The sequence below is a fragment of the Prosopis cineraria genome, unplaced genomic scaffold (assembly GCF_029017545.1).
Source record: "Prosopis cineraria cultivar Desert tree isolate PC_DT_omini unplaced genomic scaffold, ASM2901754v1 PC14, whole genome shotgun sequence".
Classification (NCBI taxonomy): Eukaryota; Viridiplantae; Streptophyta; class Magnoliopsida; order Fabales; family Fabaceae; genus Prosopis; species Prosopis cineraria.
In genome coordinates this window covers 19,716,514-19,740,501 of record NW_026555345.1, presented here as the reverse complement: position 1 = coordinate 19,740,501, position 23,988 = coordinate 19,716,514, and the positions used below count along the sequence as shown (strand labels likewise).

Sequence of the window (23,988 nt, the reverse complement as noted above, 5' to 3'; positions counted from 1 at the left end):
ACTACCATTCTTCTCTCCCTTTTTAAAATTATCATCTCTTCTCAATATTATTTCAGTCTTATTGCTTCTTCGATCCAAACTTCTGAAATCTCAATCACATCTCATTGTGTGGCTCCCTTGAAACAGTCCTTGCGTCGCTGGCATTACCTTCATCATCATCACTGATCGTATTCCCTTAATTTTTCTTCTCTTTCGTTCATACCTTTCTCTGCTATAGACTCAAGATTTCTCTGTGATCAGCAATGGTGAGGTCCAGAAACAAGAGCTTACAGGCCAAACTGGTGGGTACGTCTTCCCTTTCTTCATTTCATACAACACCTAGGGGAAAAAAAAAAAACAGATTCTTCTTCTTCTTTGAGTTTTCAGACTTATCACTCATCACATGTTGATCATGATCAAGACTCTATACATAACTAGGAATTAATTTAAAAGGGAATCAGATTTGTACAGTATGATGGCTCAGGACTTAGCCAATTTCTGATGAAAATTTGTCCGATTTGTCTCTGCTACGAACAAAATCACATATCAGCAAGATTATTAAGAAGGGGAAAATTTATTAGGCATGTTGTGAAATTGGTTTATGAACGAATTTGCAGGTACTACTAGGACACATGGGCACAGGGAAGACAAGTTTGGTTCTGAGATTTGTGAAGGGGCAATTTTCAGAGTACCAGGTGATTAATTGATTGATCATATATATTCGATTGACTTTGGCACACAAATATATAGAGAGAGGTTTGAATCATGAAGATTGAAGTGTGTGAGTATGTTTTAATTTCTGGGACAGGAATCAACAATAGGAGCAGCATTCTTCACACAAGTGTTGTCATTGAATGAAAGCACGGTGAAGTTTGATATATGGGACACAGCAGGCCAAGAAAGATATCACAGTTTGGCTCCTATGTATTATCGTGGTGCTGCTGCTGCTATTGTTGTCTATGACATTACTAGCATGGTATCTTTTATATATATATATATATATATATAGTTATCTTGTATTTGGATTAAATTTGAGTGTTGTCGGGTCTAATTAAACTAATTTGGTATTTCCAGCGTAATTTTTTTCAATCTACAAGGTTCAAAATGTTTAGTGCTGTTTGAGAAAAATTGAGTTCTTTTTAATTACTTAGCCCAATTAGCATTTATCAATTGTTAACGGTTAGAATCCTTGTCGGCTATAAGGCTTGGTTTGCACTGGGGGAAAAATAGGGAGAGAGAAAATTAGGAGAGAAGATTAGAAGAAAAAGACATTTTTCACCATTATTTTCCCCTAATTTGAGTGTTGTCTATTTCCAATTAGGATAACCCTTATAATGTAATATTTTTTCAATCCATGAAGTTCAACTGTTTAATTTTGTATGAGAAAAATCGAGTCCTTTTAAATTAGTTAACTGAATCAGCATTTATCAGTCTCAATTAGGATACTTGTCGACTAAAGAATTTATGCATGTGGAAAAGAGATAAGTATAATGATAAGACTTACCCATTAGATGAAAATGACTTTTGTGTTTATCTAACTTTAGTTGTGAACTAGGTTTGTTCATCTGTCTCTTAATTTAATGGCCTTTCATAAATCATCATGTTTGCTCTTAGGCCTTTGACATTTAATTAGTGTCCTTGTTCATATTTAAGTGTAAAATTTATATGAAACTGTGGGGTGTTATCATGAATTAGGATCAACTTTACAATTTCCTCAAATTGTCTCAATCTAGCTAATTTTTAGCCATTAGAGTGATATGCATTATTAATTTGTATCTTTCTTCTTAAATCATGGGGATGCAATATTTATTTCTTTCCTATTTTACTTGGATGATACATTCGAATTCTCACTCTTTTTTCCCCTCCTTGAATAAATTGATGCAATATTTCTTTCTTTCTTATTTTAATGAATTACATATCTATAAACATGATGTGAGATATAGTAGATCGATCTAACAACTAGAATATCAAAACAGAGACAAATTGAGAAAACTGCAAATTTAGCTGATTTAAATTCATGTATCGTACTCTACTTCTTGCTTTGCCTTTTCTTCTTTGATGCTTAGTAATTTTTCATTTTTTCCCTAATAGGTATGGATTAATCAATTTATTTGTGCCAAAATGTATTTTTCTTGGCTGTAAATCTATTAGCTTTTAAGGCAGAGTAACCACTTAATGTTTTGTTTAGTACGTAAAATATTTTTTAAAAAAAAATAGTCTAGTATCTTGCTAAAAGAAGATTAAAATAAATAAAATTTGAATAATAATTAAAAGAACATAAAAAAATTACAAAAATTTACGAGAATGAAAATTTCATTTTTCTTGTTCATACCAAATTAAGCTTTAAAATTAGTGGGGACAATATATGTTTAAGACTTTAAATCCACTAATAAGCTTTGACCCCAAAAAAAAAAAATTGTTCAACAGTAGTTAAAGCATTTGTTAGCTTGGTATCTACTTTATCATGTTCTTAAAGAAGAGCACAAACACACTTGAGTATCTTAGAATGCTTTATTCATTTGGATATCTTTAGGACAATGTCTAAAGATTAAAGTCACTTTCAATTAAGTAACATATCACTTTAGATAGATTTAGATGATCCATTTTCAACCTTGTGGATAGATATTAAGAAGTTCCTTGCGATAAATTAGGATACTAATTTTGATTTTTTATATAGAGATCTTAAGAATGTGTCAGATTTGAATTCAATGAGTGACCTAAGTCTATTTATTGAGTGAGTGTCCCAAATAGAGTCATTAGATTCATTAGCACTTAAAAATTGTTAAAATATATTTCTCTCAAAAGATTCTCTCTCATTATCAGAACATCCCTCACATATATCATCTTCTCCAAAAATTTAAGATTTAGCATTTTTTGAATATTTTATGATAAATTTTTTTATAGCTGTTCAAATAAACAATTAGTTATTACTATGTCACATAAGATATTCATTCAGAGAGTAAACTTAAGCCACTCATTAGATTAAATCTGAATATGTCAATTAATTGGTTTGGTCGGCTCTTGACATTCATCTTTTGTTCTTCGTTAGTTTCCATTAGGTTGCAGGAGGTTAATGAAGTTAGAGACAATAACAAAACTTAGTGTGCTCTAGTTTTTGGATTTTTTTTTTATAAGGGATTATCTTTTAGACAAGAAAATAGTTAAATGACTTAAGTTTTGGAGGCTCATTAAGAATAAGGTAAGCTTTATGACTCAAAGATTACTTACATGTATATTTACATATTACGAATCAACAAAATTTGAACCCATGCTAGGCCCACTCCTTGGTAACTAGATTAACTTTTACTAACTGTGTATATTAACTTTTATTAACTGTGTATTACTATAAGTATTTCCTTTTATTAGGACAAAAAAAATAACTAATTTTTGTGAGTCTCAGGATTCATTCATACGTGCGAAGAAGTGGGTTCACGAAGTGCAAAGACAAGGTAACTTGGGTGATAGCCACACACACACACACACACACAAACTCGAATAAGAGAATGATTTAATGTGACAACTTACGGATGTTGTAAATCAAATTTCAGGAAATCAAAGTATGATAATTTTTTTGGTGGCTAACAAGGCAGATTTGGAAGACAAGAGAGAAGTGTTAAATGAGGTACCCCTGTTTTATATATAGCAACAATACGATTTTGTTCTATTTGTGACATATTACTTAGTATTTGGTGTTACTGAATAATCAGACTCGATTCAGTTCAAGTTCAATTGAAGAAAGAAAATGTTTTATTACCAATTTGCTCTATGATTTACAGGAAAATAATGATCAAACTTCGTTGTCCCAATGTTTTTCAGGATGGTGAGCAATATGCCAAAGAAAATGGCATGACTTTCATGGAAACTTCAGCCAAAACTGCTCAGAATGTCAACGAGCTCTTCTATGAAATAGGTAACAAACTAACTCATTAGCTACTCTTCTTCTAACTTGGTTTGCCCCAAAATGTACCACCTTTTTGTTTTTTTCCCCCTAGTGTCACAACAAAATTTAAGGAATGGGTGGATTTTGAAAAATAAATTTAATTTTGACAAAGTTATAAAAAGTTTGTATTATTTTTCTAAATTTCTATTTTTTCAATGAAATTCAAGAAAAATCCATATAATTTACTCTAATCCTCTCTTCTCTGTGACTGTGTCCCCCCTTGAATAGGGTCCTATGGATCGTACATAGTTTATAGAAATGAGTTGTAATATTACAAATAGTATTTTTCAAGAAAACAAACGAACGAAAAATGTAATTTATATTATTCATTTTTGTTTTTTGAAAACACTTTTCTACCTATATTATATATTTCATATGGATTGCTGATTGCTATTGATTGATGTTTGGTACATAACCTTCATGAGGATAGTTGAAAACTTGAGTGTGTGACATTGTGCAGCAAAGAGATTGGCAAAAGCTAACCCTTCACGTCAAACTGGGATCAAGCTGCATAGCAGACCTCAACAACAAAATAGGAGACGATTCTTTTGCTGTGCTTGATCACTTCTTATCTTCTTTTGCTTTTTTCCCCCTCTTTCAAGTGTTGCTCAATTATCATATGTCTATTATACACTCCACAATAGAACCTCTAAATTTATGTTACTTTACTTGGAGACCACCTGCACATCTCATAGAAGGAAAATTACAGTGATGACTCTCTGCCACATCACACACATACCATCAACATTTGTTTTTTGGTATGAACCATCAACATTTGTTTTGTGTACAAAGATATCATTGTGCAAAGCTGAAAAGTGTTTGTGGAGGGTATTTCTTCTCTTATTATATCAAAATTAATTCTACTTTGTGTGCTTTTATAAAGAGGTTTAGTTACTTTTCTGTTAAATTAAAAGAACATTGATTTGTTCTCTTCTTTTCGTTTTATTTATATTTCATGAAAATAAGATTCTTTAGCCATAAACAGAACAGTACGGGACATAATAATGACTGAACATAACAGGCAGATTTAATGCGAGAAATGAAGCTTCTTGCCTAATGGGGTTGAAGCAGACAGCTGGAATCGTCCACATCGAAGAGCAGAATACACAGTTTTTGTTCGTTTTTTAAAGAGCTTCGATACAGAGACTACACAGAGCATTGGAATCAGAAGTCCAGGTCCCTCAAAAACAGAGATCATTACTAATTTGATCAATGAAATATCACAAGAAACAAAATCTATAGTATTCTTTTTCTTCTCTGCCCATCCTCCAAAAGTCACGTGCACTCTCAATCCCAATAACAGAAGCAGCAACAAGTGGGTGTGGTGGAAACATTGCTTGTTATATCCACAGCCTGGAAACAAGAATTTAGAATGCAATATCCAGTATGCATTTCTATTTTTAAAATGTGAAATGTCTAAGTGGTGGGAGTCAAAGCTTTTGCTTTACTTTCCATTCTTTTCTTTTTTTCGTCCCGGAAAAAGAATGAACAATGATGTCAAAACTTGGGTAGACGAGCCATGGCCATGCCTGCAAAAGACAATTTAAATTGTCATCTTTCTTTAGTGTAAGGCTGCTCCTCTGCCACTTTTGTTCCTCCCAGATAACCAGTCCCCTGTGTATTGCTGCCACCACAAATCTTGCAACATCTCTGCCTTCTTTGTGCAATAACTTTCTCATTTCTCATTATAGGACCCAAAAAAAAAAAAGAAAAAAAAACAAGAAATAATCAGCCGGGTGTTTTGGAGGGAAAAGAAAAGCTTGACTTGTGACACAATCTCGCTCTTCACAAAAGGATCCACATAACAAGGAAAAAATAAACAAAGGAAGCCTTTGATGGTTTAGCTTCACCACTGAATTGAATCATCATGAAGGGACGTACAGGGGGTGGCAGATAATGTAGATGAGAGACCATTGTTACAGTGAGAATCACTCCCTAAATTACCCAACGACGCTGCATGTTTGAGAGAAACGGAGGAAGCCTCTGCAAGGAGCTTCTTCATCGGAGAAAGAGGAGGAGTGTGTGAAGGTGAAGGCTGAGCTGCCTCGTCTTCACCAGAAGAACCAATTGGTTCCAAGCGAGAAGGTGAAGTAGGTGGTGTTTCAAATGGAGTATCTGATCCACTACTTCCCTTGCATTCCTCGTCATTCTCGTAAATGGGATTAGAAATGTACACGAGGTGTTCTCCGCAAAAGGTCCCCCTGGTATCATCACTCCCTTGAACTGAGTCATGCACTTGTTGAACTGGCTTTGATGGAGAAGAAGCAGAGACAAGTCCAAGATGACGAGGGCTTGTAATGAAATGTTGCGTTTGAATTTGAATAGCATGATGACGAAGCTCAGCAAGCTGCTTCTTTGCTTCAACTAACTCTCCTTTGGAAGAAACCACAGGGAAAAGCAAGTTTCTTGGAGCTTGAAGGACTCCTTGAGCATAAATGCTAGTGAAGGGGGGAGGAGGACGATGAAGAGAATGTTGATGGGGATTTGAGGTGGGTGAAGAAGGTGAAGCATTGGTTCTGTTTGTAGCAGCGGCGGCAGCGGAGGTGGAGGTGGAGGCTCTGAGTAGGCGGCGGCGGCGGAGCAAGAGAGAGCAGTAGAGCTCCGTTAGTAGAACAAGGATGAGGCCCAGAACAACAGCAAGGGTCACCACCATGATCAAAGTGGCACCCATTATCACTTTGGACGTGCCCTTCATCTTCTCTGTCTGTTGTCTCGTTCCTGTGAAGCAATGAGAAGAAATTTATTTATGGCGGTAAAAGAAGTAAAAAGCTTCAGTAATATAGGGGAGAATGAGAAGCCCTTTTTGGCGGGAAGATAGCCATTAAACTGAAGACAGAGGAGATAGAGAGACATAGTTGCGAATCTTGAAAAGAGTAATGGTCCTACTGTCCTTGGGAATGCAGAGGCTTTTGTTATGATTTCTGAACTAGCAAGCTAGGAGTTCAGTCCCTCAAGGTCATACCTGTAATCTCGCTTAATATTAGCTTACCATAATCACCTTATATAAGTAAAAGCATTCACCTTTAAATTTATTCCCCTGCAAGGCTGCAACAACGGTATGTCACTGTAAACTGTTAAACAGTTTCAACGTAGCATTGCTATTGACAGTAATAAATTAAATATTTTACTCTGAACTTTTATCCTCAAGCTGTGAACATGGGCACGCCAGTTTTGGTTACAAATACTTGTACAATCATAAAAGGAAAAAGAAAGAAAAGAAAATTTGAACAGGGATCGGATGACATATAACTTGAAGTTGCATTAAAACCGAACAACTCCATAGAGCCGCAGCCTACATAGTAGTCAACAGTTTACCATTGAAATTGAAGCCCCCCACCCGCCAAAAAAAAAATTAAAAAAAAAAAACGACACACCAGAATATGAGATAAAGGCTGAATAATTAAAACGCCTTATCTACACGGGCATTGAAGCTTCTTTGACCCTTTGTTCTTTCTTTCATCTTCCTTTCAACGCTGCAAACCGAGCAGCCAAATCATCGTAGTCAGGTAACTTGGGATGCACATGCCGAGCTACGGTTGGTCTATCCGGTTGAAATGAAGCACCTCGAGTGAATTCTTTGTTTCCTTTCATTACTTCTGTTTCCTCGCGGGGAAGAGAAACCGATCGTGGTAGAGCAGCATTCATCTCTGGTGACTCATCATTCCTTGAAAATTCTCGTGCTGAGTTATCCATTTGGCGTGCATGGCGGCTTCTATTCTTTCTTATCCATTTTTCAGGCAAGATGGAAGGTTTTTTACTGTAATATAGCAGTAACTTATCCATTATCCTTTCCTCTTCATGACTTCGATAACGATCATCGTCAAACAAGAGTTGCAGGCCACGTCTTGGGTCATCTCGTCTCCTGCTCCTCAATTTTCTCGTCACAATTCTACTATGTTCTGCACTGGCATCATACTGACTAGAATTGGCATCATAGTGACTAGGGCGTGATTTTGAGTGCTTGCGCCTAGATGATTTAGATTTAGGCGCGGGAACTTCAGTAGCCAATCCCTTTTCTGAACTTAAATGAATCCTCTCTGATGCACTGGCCACATCAGGCTCACCATGTGGTGAAGGGTATGCAGAGATGTTACCTTGGTCTTCTTGTGAAAAATCAACATTGGCTCCAGATTTGCTAGTCTTCTGTTTAGAACTGGATTTAACATAAGGAGGCGGAATGTGAGTATTGTAATAGGGGTTGGCCATCGGTGTTTCCTCCCTAAGTGTTTCCTCCCTATGAAGAGTTCTGCTTCCCCAATTACAACCATCTTCAAATTGTTCCACCCCTTGATCCTGGGATAAACCACCTTTTACAATCGGTTTTGGCATACTATCCTCATTCCGGTGTCGTCTGTCCCTCTTAGCATTAAGCTCTCGTTTTTCATGGTCATGGATATCACTTTTTAGAATGTCATCACAACCATTATGCTGATTTAATCGATATTTAGGAGGCCTGGATCTAGACTGAGCATCGTCATAGACTCTTTTTGAGACAATAGCTTTATTGATAGGATGGGCTGGCCTTTGCTCCAACAAAACATGTTTGTCTCCTTTCAGGGCACCATCATTGCCATGTGATGATTTATTATTATGGGTCAAATGGTTAGTTTTGTAAATTTTGTGGTCCTGCATTAGTCGTAAATAAGAAGTGGTTCCAGCTTCAGCTAGATTTTCAAATAGGATTTGCCTTTTAGGAACCAAGAAACAACGTGCAGAAGTTACAAAATAAGGAGGGGGAAATTTCTGGAGGTAAAAAATTGTCAGAATATCACACCTGTGCAAATGCAGAGGGTTTGGACATCTTCTCCTCAAAAGCCTTGAAGTCCCAATTTATTGAAAACTCTGATGCAATCTCCTGCATCAAGTTAACCTTCTTTTCCAATGTAGAAGGCCTCACATTCAAGTTTGCAGCAAACTGGTAATAAGCAATAATCATTCATCCGTTCAGGTCCAGGAAGAAGTTAACTATGTTCAGGTAAAAATGAAAGCATGAACAGTGACCTCTTGGTTGACATAGCAATCCAGGGAATTCCCATATCTCTCCTGAAATATTTGCCGAAGCCCGCGTAGTTCTGGAAGATCAGAAAATCTTGCAGCAGCAAGCATTAGAGATGATACAGCCTCTCTGCATTCCTCAGGGCATCCACTGTAAATGAAATGAAAACAGTTGAAGGGTGTAAAATATTCCAGCTGGAGTCACGAGTAAAAGTTTGAAATGGTTGGCCAACCCAGGCAATTGGAATACCTACTACACTACTAATGCCCAAACAACCCACACCGCAGAAACAGTTCCAAAGTAGGATAGCTACTTTCCCAACCCATCAAAAGAATAACAAGGAAAATATTAAGAATTTAGTCTAATAAAAGGCAATCAGCTTACAATAATTATGAAAAAACTATATGTTGCTTGGAATTTGAAAAATTAGCCACACTGTTCATGACAGATAAATGGTGTGGATTGCTATATATATATATATATATAATTATATATATATTCTATGTTGGTCGATATTGATTTTTTTTTCTTTTTATCATAGTACTAAAATTTTTACTACCTAGGCTTCATGAATACTTTTTTATCATGCAAGTTTCATTGGTCGTGCTTTTACCTCTCCCATTCCCACATGCAAATCTTCAAGCATTAATCTAGACAATATAGATAGCAGTTCAATCATGTAAATTTGAGCGTTGAGATTCCAATTCAAATAACTAATCAGTAAGAGGCCTACTTTTGACATCAAAACTTTAAGTGATACCTGAATCTGATCATTATTTCTATGCAATGCGATAATTGGTACTTATCACATTGCATAATCATTTCAAGTTTTCAATTAAAGAATATGAAGCCACCTAGCATAGAAAGACCACACCCCAACAGCAAGTTCACCTAGAAACTAATAAAATTTGACCATGCACTCGTGTATTTATTTATGTTGCAGTATTAGAGACCGTTAACGTAGTTTGGTCCAACATGACGAAGTGCCATACGTTGTACTCTGAAAATTTAGTAAGAAACACATTATAGGAGTAGAAGAGACCCGGAAGCAGGGTAAACAAATAATAGCATTGGCACTTGAAAATTAATTTGTTTCAGAATATCACACCAAAGACAGATGAGTGGGCCCGGTTATTGAATGCAAAACAATATTCTTCTATACATTTGTGCCTACGTAGATGTGGAGTTCGATTTTGCCTATTCTTTAGTCCTGCCAACGATCCATGGGTTATGTAATTATGTCGCAGCATGAGCAACAATACTATATACAAGAAGTCCAGCGGATTCACTTGATCAGCCACAATTTAAATTAAATAAAGAAAAAACCAAAAAAAAATCGAAAGAGGAAAAAACTAATAAGAGAAAATAACCATACCTCAGGCTCTGCATCACCGGAAGGCGCTTCATTACAAAGTCACAAGATTGCTCAATGAAATCATAACAAGACGACATTGTCCGCTCAACAACAAGTCCATCAGCCTGTTTCCCCACCTCACAAGAAGGATAAAGCTTCATCAGCAGTATATTAAGGATTCAATAAAATAAGAACAGAATATACGATTTTTCGGATACTTTATCGGCTAGTCCACATAAATCGAAAAGCAAATAGTTGAACTCCCAACTCATGTTCCTTTGTAAATTTCCTCTTCATCAGTTTCAATTTTCATATAGGCAAGGAATGCATAACAACCACAAATGACGATTACCAGAGAGCATTTGACAAATTTAATTACTGCTAGTCCGGTAGGACCGAATATGAAAGCTCCTCCACAGTAAAACCACACAAATTAAAACATATGACAGATCTAAACCAAGAGCATTCAACCCAAGATCATGTCCATAGAAGAAACAAATCAAACACATGGAATCTAGAAACAAAACTAATAAAGAAAATACGCGCGCGCGGGCGTACATATATATATATTCATATGAAATATGCATACCCTTCCGTAGGCATTAATATCGAGACCATTCGCCAGCAGATCAGCAATGTCTTGCTTAAAAAACTTCTCCGTCGCCTTCCGCTTCCGCCTTATCACATCGATCCGATTCTTGATCAACTTGATCAACGATTTGCTGCCAGAAAAGTAAAAAAGCAAAACCGGGAGCATTCATAACCACATTCTCAAATTCTTTCGCGCCAACTTCATAAGAAACTGAACTCAACAAAGAACTATGACAGCGAAGGAAAATAAATTAAGAGAAAAAAGATCTTAGAGGCAACCATTTAGCGGCGAACCCGCGGCGAAGTAGTCCGTCCAACATGCCGGATCTCTGACTTCAGTCTCCTCAGTGATCGATTTGACTCAGTCACTCACAGAGAGAGAGAGAGAGAGAGAGAGATTCGACATTGACGACGGCGTTTACGATCGGAATAGACCATAAACAAGGAGGAGGTGGTGGTGGAAGAATAAGAGAAATAGAATTAAGAAAAAAAAATTGAGTAATAAAAAAAGTTTTTCGAAATACACAAAAAGGCTCTTTCTGAAGGCGCGCTTCAATGGGTTACTTCGAGACCTTTTGAAAATGTCCGCCGAACAATGACAGTATTATGACAATTAGGCGCAATCTCAGTGACGATAGTGGCATTTGGCTTTTATAAAGACGTAAGAGTTAAGACAAGAGTGAGAATAAGAGAATATTTCAGGGGTATTTTGGGGAGATAGAAAAAGCGTAATAATGGTGAGATGCGATTTTGAGTCCCCTTGGTTCAGCGATTCTGTGGTGATAATCGCAATCAATGATGAGCTGGACAACAAACGAAGACGACGACTCAGACAAGGATTCCACTTCAAGAACACAACGCATTTTAGGCTTTTGATTGAATCCCTGGTGACTCCCGCTTGAGGGTTGAGCAGACCACGGCCTGCTGAGAACTGAGCCCGGCAAACAGAGTGTTGTCAGGCGTGGGCGTGTGGCTTTGTACCAAAATTTATTTAAAAATATATTTAATAAACTAAAAATATTTTAAAAAAATTAGCCTTGTATGTTAAAAATAAATGACTGCTTGCAATTAAAATATGTTCATTTGGGGGGAAAAAACATGTTAGGATCAAAAGTAATATTTTTAAAAAATTATAAACATTCAACAATCCTACTATATTTTTATATGACATTAAGTTAAGAAATTAATTTAAAATTTCAAATAAAATTAAAAGGTTGAAATTTAAAAAGCATTAGCAATGCAATTAATTACATGAAATATAACAAGAAAAATAATCTTACAAAATAAGTTCATATTTTTAAAAAAAATAAAAACATTTAAAAAAATATGCATATAGTATACTCCCTCCATTCAAATTTATAAAATATTTTTTACCAAATTTCATCCGTAATAAAATAGTTATTTATTTTTAAAATAACTCTATCTTTTTATATTTACTCTTATATAATAGAATGTTGCATCTCACAATTAATATAAAGTGATTTATTCAATAAATGCACTTTTAGAGGAAAAAAAAGTAATGATTACACTTTAAAATATTAAAAACGCCTTACATTTTTTTAACATTTAACCTCTCAAAAAATACCTTATATTTTTAAACGGAGGTAATATACTTTACCAATCCGACCCCAATACAACAAGCAATACATTGTTCATGCCCTAACTAGATATGCTCAATAGGTTAAGTTATTAAACTAAGGATGAGATCTACCTTTGTTTGGATGGATGGAGAGAAAAATAAAGAGGAAAAAACTATAGAGAAAAAGTCTCAAAAATAGTGAAAAAATTATTATTTTAGAAAAAAAAATTCTTCTAATTTTTTCTCATCCCTATTTTCTTTCTGCTTTTCCCTTCAAACCAAGGCACGAAGAATTAGTGAGGAGAACTATGAGGTAAAGGTATTTGGAAAAAAGGAGTTCTTGAAGTAAATTAAGATTAAGCAAATTAAAGTTGTAATCTTAATTCACTTGGAGGACTTTTAACCTTTTTCCTAAATAAGTTTGCCTCTTGGTCATTCTTACCAATTTCTTGTAAATATACTTAACATTATATAATCAATATAATTTTCTATTAGTACTACTAATCGAAAATTAAAATAATATATACTTAATGTTATACTTAATATAATATAATATAATTTTATTCTATTAAATTAAAATAAATTTTAAAGTGATGATAATATTAATAAAAAGAATTTATTATAAAATTAAGGGTAAATGAGTAAATTAATTTCTGAACTTAATGTCTAATAGTATCAAAAACTTTAAACTCATTTATTGTGTAAATTGTTCTCTTTATTTTTAAAAATGGTACAATATGGTTTCTGCTATTAATAAAAGTTAACTTTATTTGTTAGTTGGCAAAAAAAAAAAAAGAACCAATTTTTTTGCCCTTTCTCTAATTTTTATGTCTTATTTGTAATTTTTTTATCTTTTTATGTAATTTTTTATTTTTTTGTCATTTTTTGATCAATTAATTATCAAAGTTAACTTTTATTAACAGCATGGCTAAATTGTATCCTTTTTAAAAATTAAGAGAATAATTTACATAATAAACAAATTTAAGATTTATGATAATATTGGACCCAAAGTTCAAGAGATAATTCATTCAATTACTAAGGCCTAAAGTCTTCAAAAGCTCATTCGAAGAAGTCCATTTTGAAAGCTATCTAATATAGTATTTTTATTTCTATTTTTTTAATGATAAGATTATAGAGGTCTTCAATAATTGATATATTATAAATTTGATCTTGTTATAATTTAAATGGGTTGATGAGCACCCTAAATCCTAAACTATTGCACAAATAGCATTCTAGATTCTAAATTCTTGAAATGAAAAAAAACTCTCATCAACTTCTAAATTTTGAGAACCTAAACCCTACCATTAAATTGAACAAAACAACATTTATTTTAAAAGTTAAGATGAGTGCCACATCAGAGTATGACTAAACCCCACAACTATAAAGTAACAATTGTTTTTTCCAATTTAATGGCAAGGTTTTTAGAAGATCGGAATTTAAAAGTTGAAGGAATTCTTTTATACATTTCGGTAGTGCAGGGTTCATAATATTATTTGTACAATACTTTAAGGATTAGAATGCTCATTAACTCAATTTAAATTTAAATTTTGTATTATTTAAACATTCTTTTATTATATATATTCTTTACCATATCAAATTTTATATTATTTACACATTTTTTAACAAATCAAGTTTTACCTGACAAAAATTACATATCAAAAAATGTAAATCCTTTTTAATAATTAATTATATATTTAAAAATGCATTTTATATATATCATTTTAGCAACTTTTAGTTTACCTTTTTGAAAAAAAATATCTAAACATAAATTTCATTACAATAATTAATTATTATCAAATTAATTTTTATTAATCAAACTTTCAACAAATGAAATTTTGACAATTGAAAAACACAGACTTCATCTCCATTTCTAAAATTTTCAACTTCAACCAAATTAATTATATAGGTTACTTGTATTGTTATAAAGTGCACAAAATATATTGTTTATAATTTATGACTATCACAATTAGTTATAAATTTTATATTTGTTAATAAAATTGACTCGGAAATTGTTTAAGAAATTATTTCTTTTTTTTATGCAAAATTATTTCTTTTTAATTGATAAATCGTGTCTTTATTAACTCGTTATGAATAGTAGTATTTAATGTCAGATTTTCAATTGATTGATTGGATTTAGTAGGAGGAGAATATCCAATGCTAATAAATTATCCCTCCATATAAAATATACGAAAAATTTTAATTAATTCACGTAGTTTGAAAAAATAGTTAAATATAATAATTATGTTTAAAATTTAAATTTTAAACTAAATTATACTTAAAATTTTTTGGGAGAATTATAATGAAGTTTCACATAAAAAATTACCATAAGATTTAGTGATAATTGAAATAAAGCAAGTTGCAATATCTGTATGTAAGTTTTCCTAATTTTTTTGCCCAATCATTATACTTGTAATTAATGAAACAAGTTCGGTCTTTTATTTTAACAGGGGAAATTTGAAAAAATAAGATAAATGCTTGAATTTTGTAGTTTTGTTTATGAAATAAAATAATGAAATATATGGTAGTTTCTTCTATACTAAAAAAATTGAGGGATTACTAACTATTTGGTATCTGAAGAGTTTTTAATAGAGTTGAAATCAAAATTGGATTTGGATTTGAAATACAATTATATCTTAATATAATCTTATGTAATATGTGTACTTAAAATATATGAAGACCCAAATGCACCTCTCAAAATTAAATGAAAAAAGAATTATCATAAGTTTAACCAAGTTTATATTTAGTCTAAATTTACAAGCGAGATGACATGATTTTGTAAGATAGAAATGTAAAAACAATAAACTTAGAAAGTCAACCTAACAATGTTTGCATCTAATTTAAATTTATAAGTGAGTTGACATAATTTTATAAATTAAAAATATAAAAAATGATAAGCTCAACTAGTTATGTAATGTCTGTCTTGACATTATCAGGACAACATACTTACACGCCGTTGTGGTAACCAAAATTAATTAAAATCCAAAGTAAAAGTTATCACAACCTAAAGGTTAAAGGTAATTATTTTAAAATATTGGGATTCTAAGAAAACTTTTTTTTAAAAGTTGTTTGAGCTCAAATCAAAGTTTAAAATCAATCAAATATGATAATGGGAACATGAAAATCAAACAGCACTTAAAAATAAGCTAATACAATTTGAAAATTTTCTAGATTCTAGCCAGTTCACTGCAGCACAAGCCATACCCGCCACGGCAGATGGCACATAGGGTTGAGTCCCTTAGCAAACATTTGCACCGCGGTGCACACCTACTGTCATGACAGTAAATTGCTGTCATGATAGCACTCCAAACTTTCAGAATGCACCATTTTACTATCCGACATTCGATTTGAACGGTTCAAAGTGTCCACACAAAACTCTTCGAGCCCTCTAGCTAACAGCATCGATCTCACACTAAAATAATAATCCATTAAAAAGATGGACATCTAAATCCAAAGTGGTTCGTTTTTACCTCAAAACACATTTAAAGGTGTTCAACTCATACCACAAATGCCATTAGCTCTGAAATCACTTTGACCATCTCAAATGGACCACACATAACACACATGGCCAATCATATTACATAAATAACTAATCACACTCAAAATGATTACCAAAACCCTAACTCGCAACTACACAAAGGGGTGGGTAAAAATCAATATAAATATTATTTTGGTCATTTTAACACATAATCATTACAATTATGTCACTTGTAATTGTATCTTGGCCAAACACACTCATTTAATCACAATAGCATCAATTTTGGGCCAAGATATGCAACTATTTCACATATTTTCATACAAGTGATAACAAAATCAAGAAATGCTCTTAAGTTGGCATTATAATATAGTATATTCATTACAAACCCAAAAAAGAGGAAAGAGAAGAGCTATACAACAATACTCTTCACTCTTTAGTTACCCCTTCCTTCCCTTTACCCTTAGTGGAGTCGTCACTTATAAAATATAATCATAGGGTGAGATAGACATCTCAGTAATAAAATAACTTACTACTATTAATTAACATGCACAACCATATGAGAGTAAAGTAAAGCTATTAAACACCAAAATACACTTTTAACATATTACAACACAACATTTTTCATAGTAAATGTATATTTCCACTTTAGCATTTTCAACAAATCCTTTCCATAAACACAAGTTATTTACCACTAGCATGATCATTCTACCATCCAAGCCTTCATATCACCCTGGCTAAAACCATAGGCTCTTAAGCCAAATGCACATTCACAATGACCCGAGTTCACCTTTAATGGTAGGATCACATGGCCAAAGGTGTCATATCCTACTTTCAGACTATGGTGTCCCCCTATCACACACGAATCAAAGTGTCATTACTCCAACATCACATCACTGATGCTAAAAAGCATCACTTTCTAATGCTATATCCTACATGGATACTAAAGAAACTTTTTGCAACATCGTGCCTTACTAGGCACTAAGGAAATATATGCCATATGAATTTCCACTACTTCTTCCTATGGGTGAACTCCTACCTCCTAATATGATCATGCTTATACTTTTCATACATTTCACACACTTGTAAAAAATCACAATCTTTTTGACGTAAGGACTCAAAAATCTTTATCATTTTGAAAGTAGTTTCTAATGCACAAGAAAAATCATCTTTCACAACATGTCCAGGCTTTCAAAACACATGTAAACAAATATATTTATCTACTCACAAACATTTAAGCAATATAATTAATTAATATAAATTATTCTGTTACCTTAATCCTTTGTCACAAAAGGGTTACTGTAGCTTAACGTTAGCTCCACACGTTCCCATTCGCACAATAACACAAGAATAACCTTTAATCTATATAATTAAGTAGAGCTGGTAATTTAGGCGGGCCAGGCTCAATTTGGGCTGAGCTTATTTGGACCGGGCTTAAAGTATCCTACTCCTTCTAAAAAGCCCATATAGCCAAGCCCGGCTCTAACACCTTCGGGCTTCGGGCTTATTCGGGCTGGCCCGAATACCCAAAATTTTTTAAAAGTATTTTTTCTTTATTTTTTGAACCAATTTTAATTTTTAAATAATTCTATTAAGCGTAAAATATTATCTTAATTTTAAAAGAATAAAATCAAAAATAACTTATCAACTTTATACTTAAGTAGCTCTGTTATTATTTTGTTATATTATGTATAATTTATTCATGAATGTTTCCTTTACTTGTAAATTAATGTCTTAATTATTTAAATATTGCTCTTATCATAGTCATATATAAATATTTTATATATTTTAATTAAATTAAATTATTTTAATTATGATTAAGTTGATCTCAATTCAATCACAGTTAGACTACTAACTTAAAATTATTATCCTGATTAGTTCAAAGTTTTTAATAACTTTTAGGTAAATTATACTTTTTATTTTTATGAATATAAAAAAATTTCCATCATTATATTATACAAAAATTTATTTAATTATGAGTAAAATATTATTTTTTAAAAATTATTTTTCTTTAACTTTTTATATTGTTTAACTCTTATATATAAGGGATTCTTACTCTAGTTTACTCTTAATTTTTAACTAAGTCTAGCATGTACAATAACCAAGTAATCATTCAAGAATATTACTCTATTTATTATGTTTATCTAGTAGTAGAGTCAGGAATTCATATATGCCTAACTTTTATTTTTAAAATTATTTTTATTTTTATTTTTACTTTAAAATTAATTATCTTAATTTATAAGAAATATAAAATTATTTTTTTATACGCATATGATTTATAGGACTCAATTTTTTTAAAAAAATTGAGTCTTAAAATATAAAATTTAATATTAAAATATATTTTAAATATTATTTTGAGATATTTTATTGATTAAAAATAATAAAAATATGAAATATAACTATTTTTAATTTTTTTAAAAAAATAACCATATTAAAACACTCATATATATATAGTATTTTGGTATAAAATGATATAAAACTTAAAAAACTAATTAATATTTATTATATTTTATATATTTTTTAAAAATTTATTTTTTTTATTCGGGTATTCGGGCCAAGCCCAAGCCTGATCGAGCTTGGCCCAAATTTCCTCGGGCCTATTCGAGCAACCCGAATAGGGCCGAACAATAAAAAATTAATATTTTTTTCGGGCTTGGCCCTAAATTTTTCGGGCGGGTTCGGGCTGGCTTGTCGGGCTTGGCCTAAATTACCGGCTCTATAATTAAGTGACAATTGTTAATTATCACTTTGGATAAACCTTAAATTCACTAGGTTTCAAGTACCCATAACACTCAAATTTCTTATCTAACAGCATCAACCCTTCCAAAACAAAAATCCTATTTAACATCCAAATATACCAAAATTATCATCCAATTACCCACATTATCTCAAAACCTTCAATTTCTAACATAGGGTTCGTCCCAACCCTAACCAAAAATCTCAAATCACCATAAAACTTATAAACCTAGGGTTAGATGATTGATTTAACTCTCCAATATCTTAAATAAGTTAATGGGTTTGTCCATTACTCAATCACAACTGAAAACAAGCTCTTAAATGCCCTAAAGTCAAAAATTTTGCATAAAATGGAGAGGGGGAAGAAAGGGAAGCTTACCCAATGATTATTCAAACTCTAAATGCCTCCAAATCTCCCTAGCAGACCACAAGCTCCATCTGTCGATCCTCTCGTGTTCACCCTTTTCTCTTTTCTGATTTTCAATTTAGTTTGCGAATTTGATAAGTGTAGATTTTGCATGTGCGCTGTGGCGCATGGCACCTTATCAATTTAAACCTTTCTCTGTATCATGGCTTGCTCGAACTTTAACCTAACCTTCTTCTAAAGCTGTCAAAGGATCCAAAAATTATATTAGTCTTCCATAAACGTCATTAATCAATAATTTATCTAATTTGATCAAAATACACTTATAAATACTGATAATTTTCAGTTTGAAAACTTAGGATGTTACAAGTCAACTCAAAAATTTGACAACAATGATAAAAAGTTTTTGATAGAATTTGAATTAAAATCGAAATAAAATTAAATTTTAAAAGTACACTTGGTATGGAAATCAAATCTTACTATAGTTTTATTTAATATGTGTACTTAAAATGTGTAAAGACCTAAATGTCCCTCTCAAAATTAAATGAAAAAAAAAAAATTCTCACCGCTTGTGAGAGAGATTGAGGGAAGTGATGAGAATTTTCCTAAAAGTAGGCCATTTCCATGATGATAGTGATGGAACTGAATTCAAGGTGTTGTTGTGTTAGGTAAATTAGTTAAAGTGGTGGTTCTATATATTAACCAAAAAATGGATCAGAGAGGAGAAAAAAAAAAGGTGAAATATTAACTTCAGCAGTTGAACATGTCGCAAGGAATGAACTGTCCGACCAGATGGACTTGTTTATCGATCCCATTCTTAACAACTGAAGTGGTAGTTGCAACCTAGAAATGCTGTTATTTTAATTTGAATTTTAATATTTTACATAATTTTATTTATTATTTACATTATTACATCTCGAAGGTTTAAATAATCTAGTATTTTCTGGTGAAAAAAATTACTATAGTATTTTTACCCACATTTTACTTTATTCTTACTAGCTGAGCTAGTCTCAAATTACATATTACATAGTTTTGTATTTTTAAAGTAATAGTTTATTAAAGGTAATTTGTTTTGCTGATGCTAATATTTATTACTACTCAGAATAAATACTATAGGGATTCTGTAAAAAATTATAATGTAAAGTAATCTAGCCTAGCCCTTATTGCTGAAATAAGATTCGTATTGTCCAGGTTGAATTTGGACGTTCAAATGTATAGCTTTTGTTCGTAAATTGTTAAAAAATACATTGATTTTTTTAAAACAAGTGATTGTTAAAAAAAGTATTTATATTTCAAATTTAAATTTCATATATGTTAAACTAAAAAAATTAAAAACATTAAAACCAAATAAAATAATGTTGAAACATTTGATCATAGCGCAATTATTTTAGTACGCATGTCTGATTATGTTTTCATTTTTTTTAATAATTTTATAATGTATTTTTTAGAATTTAAAAAAAATTAAAACAATTGTTTGATAATACTAATTTAAAAATAGTTTTAGAGGATGAAATAACTTCGTCTTGCGTTTTGTCTTGCTCTAATTTTATTGTCACCAAAATCACAACTTTTTCCATTAATGAAAACATATTTTTTTTCCCTGTCTTTTTTCTGCCAAAAAAAAAAGGATAAAAAAACACAACTTAAAACAAAACTTGTCTTTATAGACAAGAAAGTGGAAATAGTTTTCAAAGTAGATATTCTAAAAAAGTTAATCAACAATTTTTTATTTAAAAAAATTTAAACTAAAAATTATTTTTAAAAATAGAAATAAAACATTTTCTAAATTTTCCTAATTTTTTATTTTTTACAATTTGTTTTGAATAAGAAAGAACTACAAGGTATCCTTAGAATACAAATAGCCTATTTTACAATCACGGTGCATAACCTACCATCTTCTACCATCTTAATAAAATAAGGTTGGGGGCTACAGAAATTTTTTTGGAATGATGAAATCCTTTTGCACCCATATGGAGTTCACCATAGGTAAACCCTAGATGGATGAATCGGTTTCACAACCCACTCACCAAGATGAATCATAGACTAACTTTTAGGTAGTTGTTCAAACTCATTTATACCCTCTATTTTTATGTATAAGAAATTTTTTTAAATTTTTTATTCTTAAATATAAAAGATTGTTAGTATATTTCTTTAATGAATAGACCATTATACCCTTATTAAATTAAAAAGAGAAAAAATAAGTACTCTTGTCATGCCAGATCCAGAATTTCCCAAGAAGGAAAATCGAATAAAAATATAAATATTTGGGAGTCACCACCAAAATTTTAAAGGATAATTTTGAAAACCTTTTTAATGCATGGTCTGCGTATAGAGAAAAAGGTAAGGGAGTTGATTGTGTGCAAGGAAGATATTAGGCACCCCACAACACCCATTCATGTGAATGGTTACTTTAAGTTAACTATATAAATTTAAATGGCTTTAAAAATATATTGATTATCCGTAATAAAAATAAGATAAAAAAGGTTAGAAAATTAAAAATAAAAATTTTTATTTATTTATAAGTTGGACTTAACCAAGGATAAAACTCTAGGGCCTATGTACCCTTTTGAGGGATCAAAACTCACGTAGTTCGGGGTAAAAATGTGTGCCTCTTGATTGAGGTTTTTTCTAAAGAAAATGCTATTTATTAATTTTTTATAAAATAGTTTTAATGTTGGTTTGTGTTTTTTATTTATGCAAATATTTTATTTCTTTATTTATGGCAAAACTCTAAGAAGTAATTTTGGAAAAATATTTTAATAAGACTTATGAGAATTTCATACATTCACCTTTGAAAAAATATTTTATTTTATTTATTTATTTTGGAAAAAAATTATTTTATTTAAAAATAAAATATTTTAAAATATACTCGTGATAATTTATCACTGCATAAGATAAGTTATTTAATTTACAAATTTATAAGGGCTCTGAAAGTCTCACGCAACTGATAATGTTAAAACTATGCACATACAATAATTTATTACTGTGTAAGATAAATTAATTTGTAAAATTTGTAAGGATTTTAAAAGTCTCAAGTAATCAAAATGATATAAGTTTTATAGATGTACATGTTGATAATTTATCCACATGTATACTAAATTAATTAATTTAAAAATTTATGAGGACTCTAAAAGTCTCTCATAGCAAACAAATTAGATAAAATCATATAATGGAAATCAATAAATAGAGATTTGAGATCTAAGTTTTAAAATTACTTTTTTCAAAATTTCTTATAATGACTCTTGCATGATATATACGTCCAAATTCAATTATGATGCCAAGCTTTCCCATGTATTACAATTAAATGCCATTAAAAAGTAAAAGAAGTTCTCAGCCAAGCATCATATCAAGCTTAAAAAGTGGTATGCATTGGTACATGTGGGCATAAACAATGGACTCAAAACCAAGGAGTTAAGATTCAAAGCCCGTGAGATCGTGCATATGGAGAAAGCAAGAAGGCAAATAGAGGATCCAAACTCAAATCTTAAATTGAAAGACAAGAGGCTAAATCAAATAATAATTATGTGAATGATCAAGTTTCATTTAAAAAATAAATTAAGTAAAATAGAGGGTGGAAGAATAAGATGTGCAAGCATTTATAAAGTTTAAGAGAGATGAGCTTACCTCTAGTTGCCTTTATCAATTAGATTTCTTATTTCACTATTTTCTATCGTGTTATTTTTCTCTCACAATTTTTTCTTGAGTCTCTCTCTAATTGTCTCCTTGAGTCTCTCTATAACTATTTTATACTCTCCTTTTGCTTTTTTTTATATAGACTCATACATCTAGGGTTTCTCTAATATCTCCATCCTATTGTCATCAATATTAATGTTTTTATAGATTCTTATATTATTATTATTATCATTATTTAGAGATCGGATATTAATTGTTATCTTTTTTATTATTATATCCTGATTATTATATTGTTTTGAAATCTTCAAATAAGATTAGATTATATTATCTTGAAATATTCAAATCATATTATATTATATTCTAATTATTTCAATTATTATACTATGATCTAGCTTGAATATATTTTTTTATTATCTTTGTACCCAACTTTTATACATACATACATACATACATACATACATACATATATTTTCTTGTTGTAAAATATTATATTTTTTTATTCTTATTATTTTCATTTTTTTATTTATTTTACTATGGATATTATCTTATTTACTTATTAGGACCTAGATAAAATACGGTGTTCACAACTCTTATAAAATTATTTTGAAAAAAGAAATTTATTTTTTATTTACAATTATTAGAGGTAAGATTAAAATGTTATTGTGCTTTTAATTAGGTAATCAATTTTATTGATTTACATGATTTAGTTAAAAATATTTTATATATAAGAATGGAGGAAGTAGGTCCTCACAGAGCTTACCAGTACCAAAAGTAGAGCCAAAAATAAGGGCCGAGCTTAAAAGTCCTGTTTAAATAAGAGTTCAGGCTTTGAAAACAAATTTTTTTAAGTGATCAGGTTTGAGAGCTTGGCCTTGGTAAGCTCCATAAAAAAGGGTTTGGGCTCGAGTGGCCCTTTAAGCTCTGTTATATTATTGTTAATTTTTTTGATGGAACACATGTTTGAAGTCAATGACCTGCTCACTTGATCCTACACGCATTATATTATTATTAATTTTAATTTATTTTAAAATTAATTTAATATAATTTAATAAATATTAGTGTATAGTATAAAATTTCTGATAATTTTTACTTTTCTATAATTATTATGTTTATGTATTTATAAAAAATGAACTATTTTTTAACTAAAACTTAAATTTTATTACTAGACTTCTAAATGTGTTTTGTTTAATTTTTTAAAAATTATGAGGATTTTATTTTTTTAATATTAAAATATTTTAATTATTTTATAATGTTTATTTTTTTTATTTTTTTAGAAAAGGGCTTGTGAGCCTGACTTTGAGCCCTTCACATAAGGGCTGAGCTTGACAAATGGGGTCAAAAATT

At 31.1% G+C, this 23,988-nt stretch overlaps 3 protein-coding genes across 4 annotated transcripts; 1 reads left to right on the top strand and 2 right to left on the bottom strand.

The window, feature by feature from the left end:
• The first annotated feature begins 26 nt into the window (after window positions 1–26).
• On the top strand, window positions 27–4,801 carry LOC129292070 (ras-related protein Rab5-like). Of its 2 annotated transcripts, none has more exons than XM_054929577.1 (7): window positions 27–285; window positions 597–674; window positions 788–955; window positions 3,380–3,428; window positions 3,528–3,601; window positions 3,796–3,889; window positions 4,380–4,801. In XM_054929577.1, the coding sequence occupies exons 2-7, from the start codon at window positions 612–614 to the stop codon at window positions 4,478–4,480; spliced, it is 549 nt and encodes a 182-aa protein (XP_054785552.1). In that variant the 5' UTR covers window positions 27–285; window positions 597–611; the 3' UTR covers window positions 4,481–4,801. The 2 variants fall into 2 exon arrangements, with proteins under 2 accessions (XP_054785552.1, XP_054785551.1); XM_054929576.1 differs by having other exon boundaries at window positions 30–281.
• Window positions 4,802–5,658: 857 nt separating this feature from the next.
• LOC129292069 (uncharacterized) lies at window positions 5,659–6,831 on the bottom strand. The gene has a single exon (XM_054929575.1). The coding sequence runs from the start codon at window positions 6,612–6,614 to the stop codon at window positions 5,766–5,768; it is 849 nt and encodes a 282-aa protein (XP_054785550.1). The 5' UTR covers window positions 6,615–6,831; the 3' UTR covers window positions 5,659–5,765.
• A 289-nt stretch (window positions 6,832–7,120) lies between these two features.
• LOC129292068 (uncharacterized) lies at window positions 7,121–11,782 on the bottom strand. The gene is made up of 6 exons (XM_054929574.1): window positions 11,140–11,782; window positions 10,859–10,991; window positions 10,291–10,394; window positions 8,921–9,065; window positions 8,694–8,834; window positions 7,121–8,545 (listed from the first exon to the last, which is right to left on the bottom strand). The coding sequence occupies exons 1-6, from the start codon at window positions 11,178–11,180 to the stop codon at window positions 7,376–7,378; spliced, it is 1,734 nt and encodes a 577-aa protein (XP_054785549.1). The 5' UTR covers window positions 11,181–11,782; the 3' UTR covers window positions 7,121–7,375.
• Between the last annotated feature and the right edge of the window lie 12,206 nt (window positions 11,783–23,988).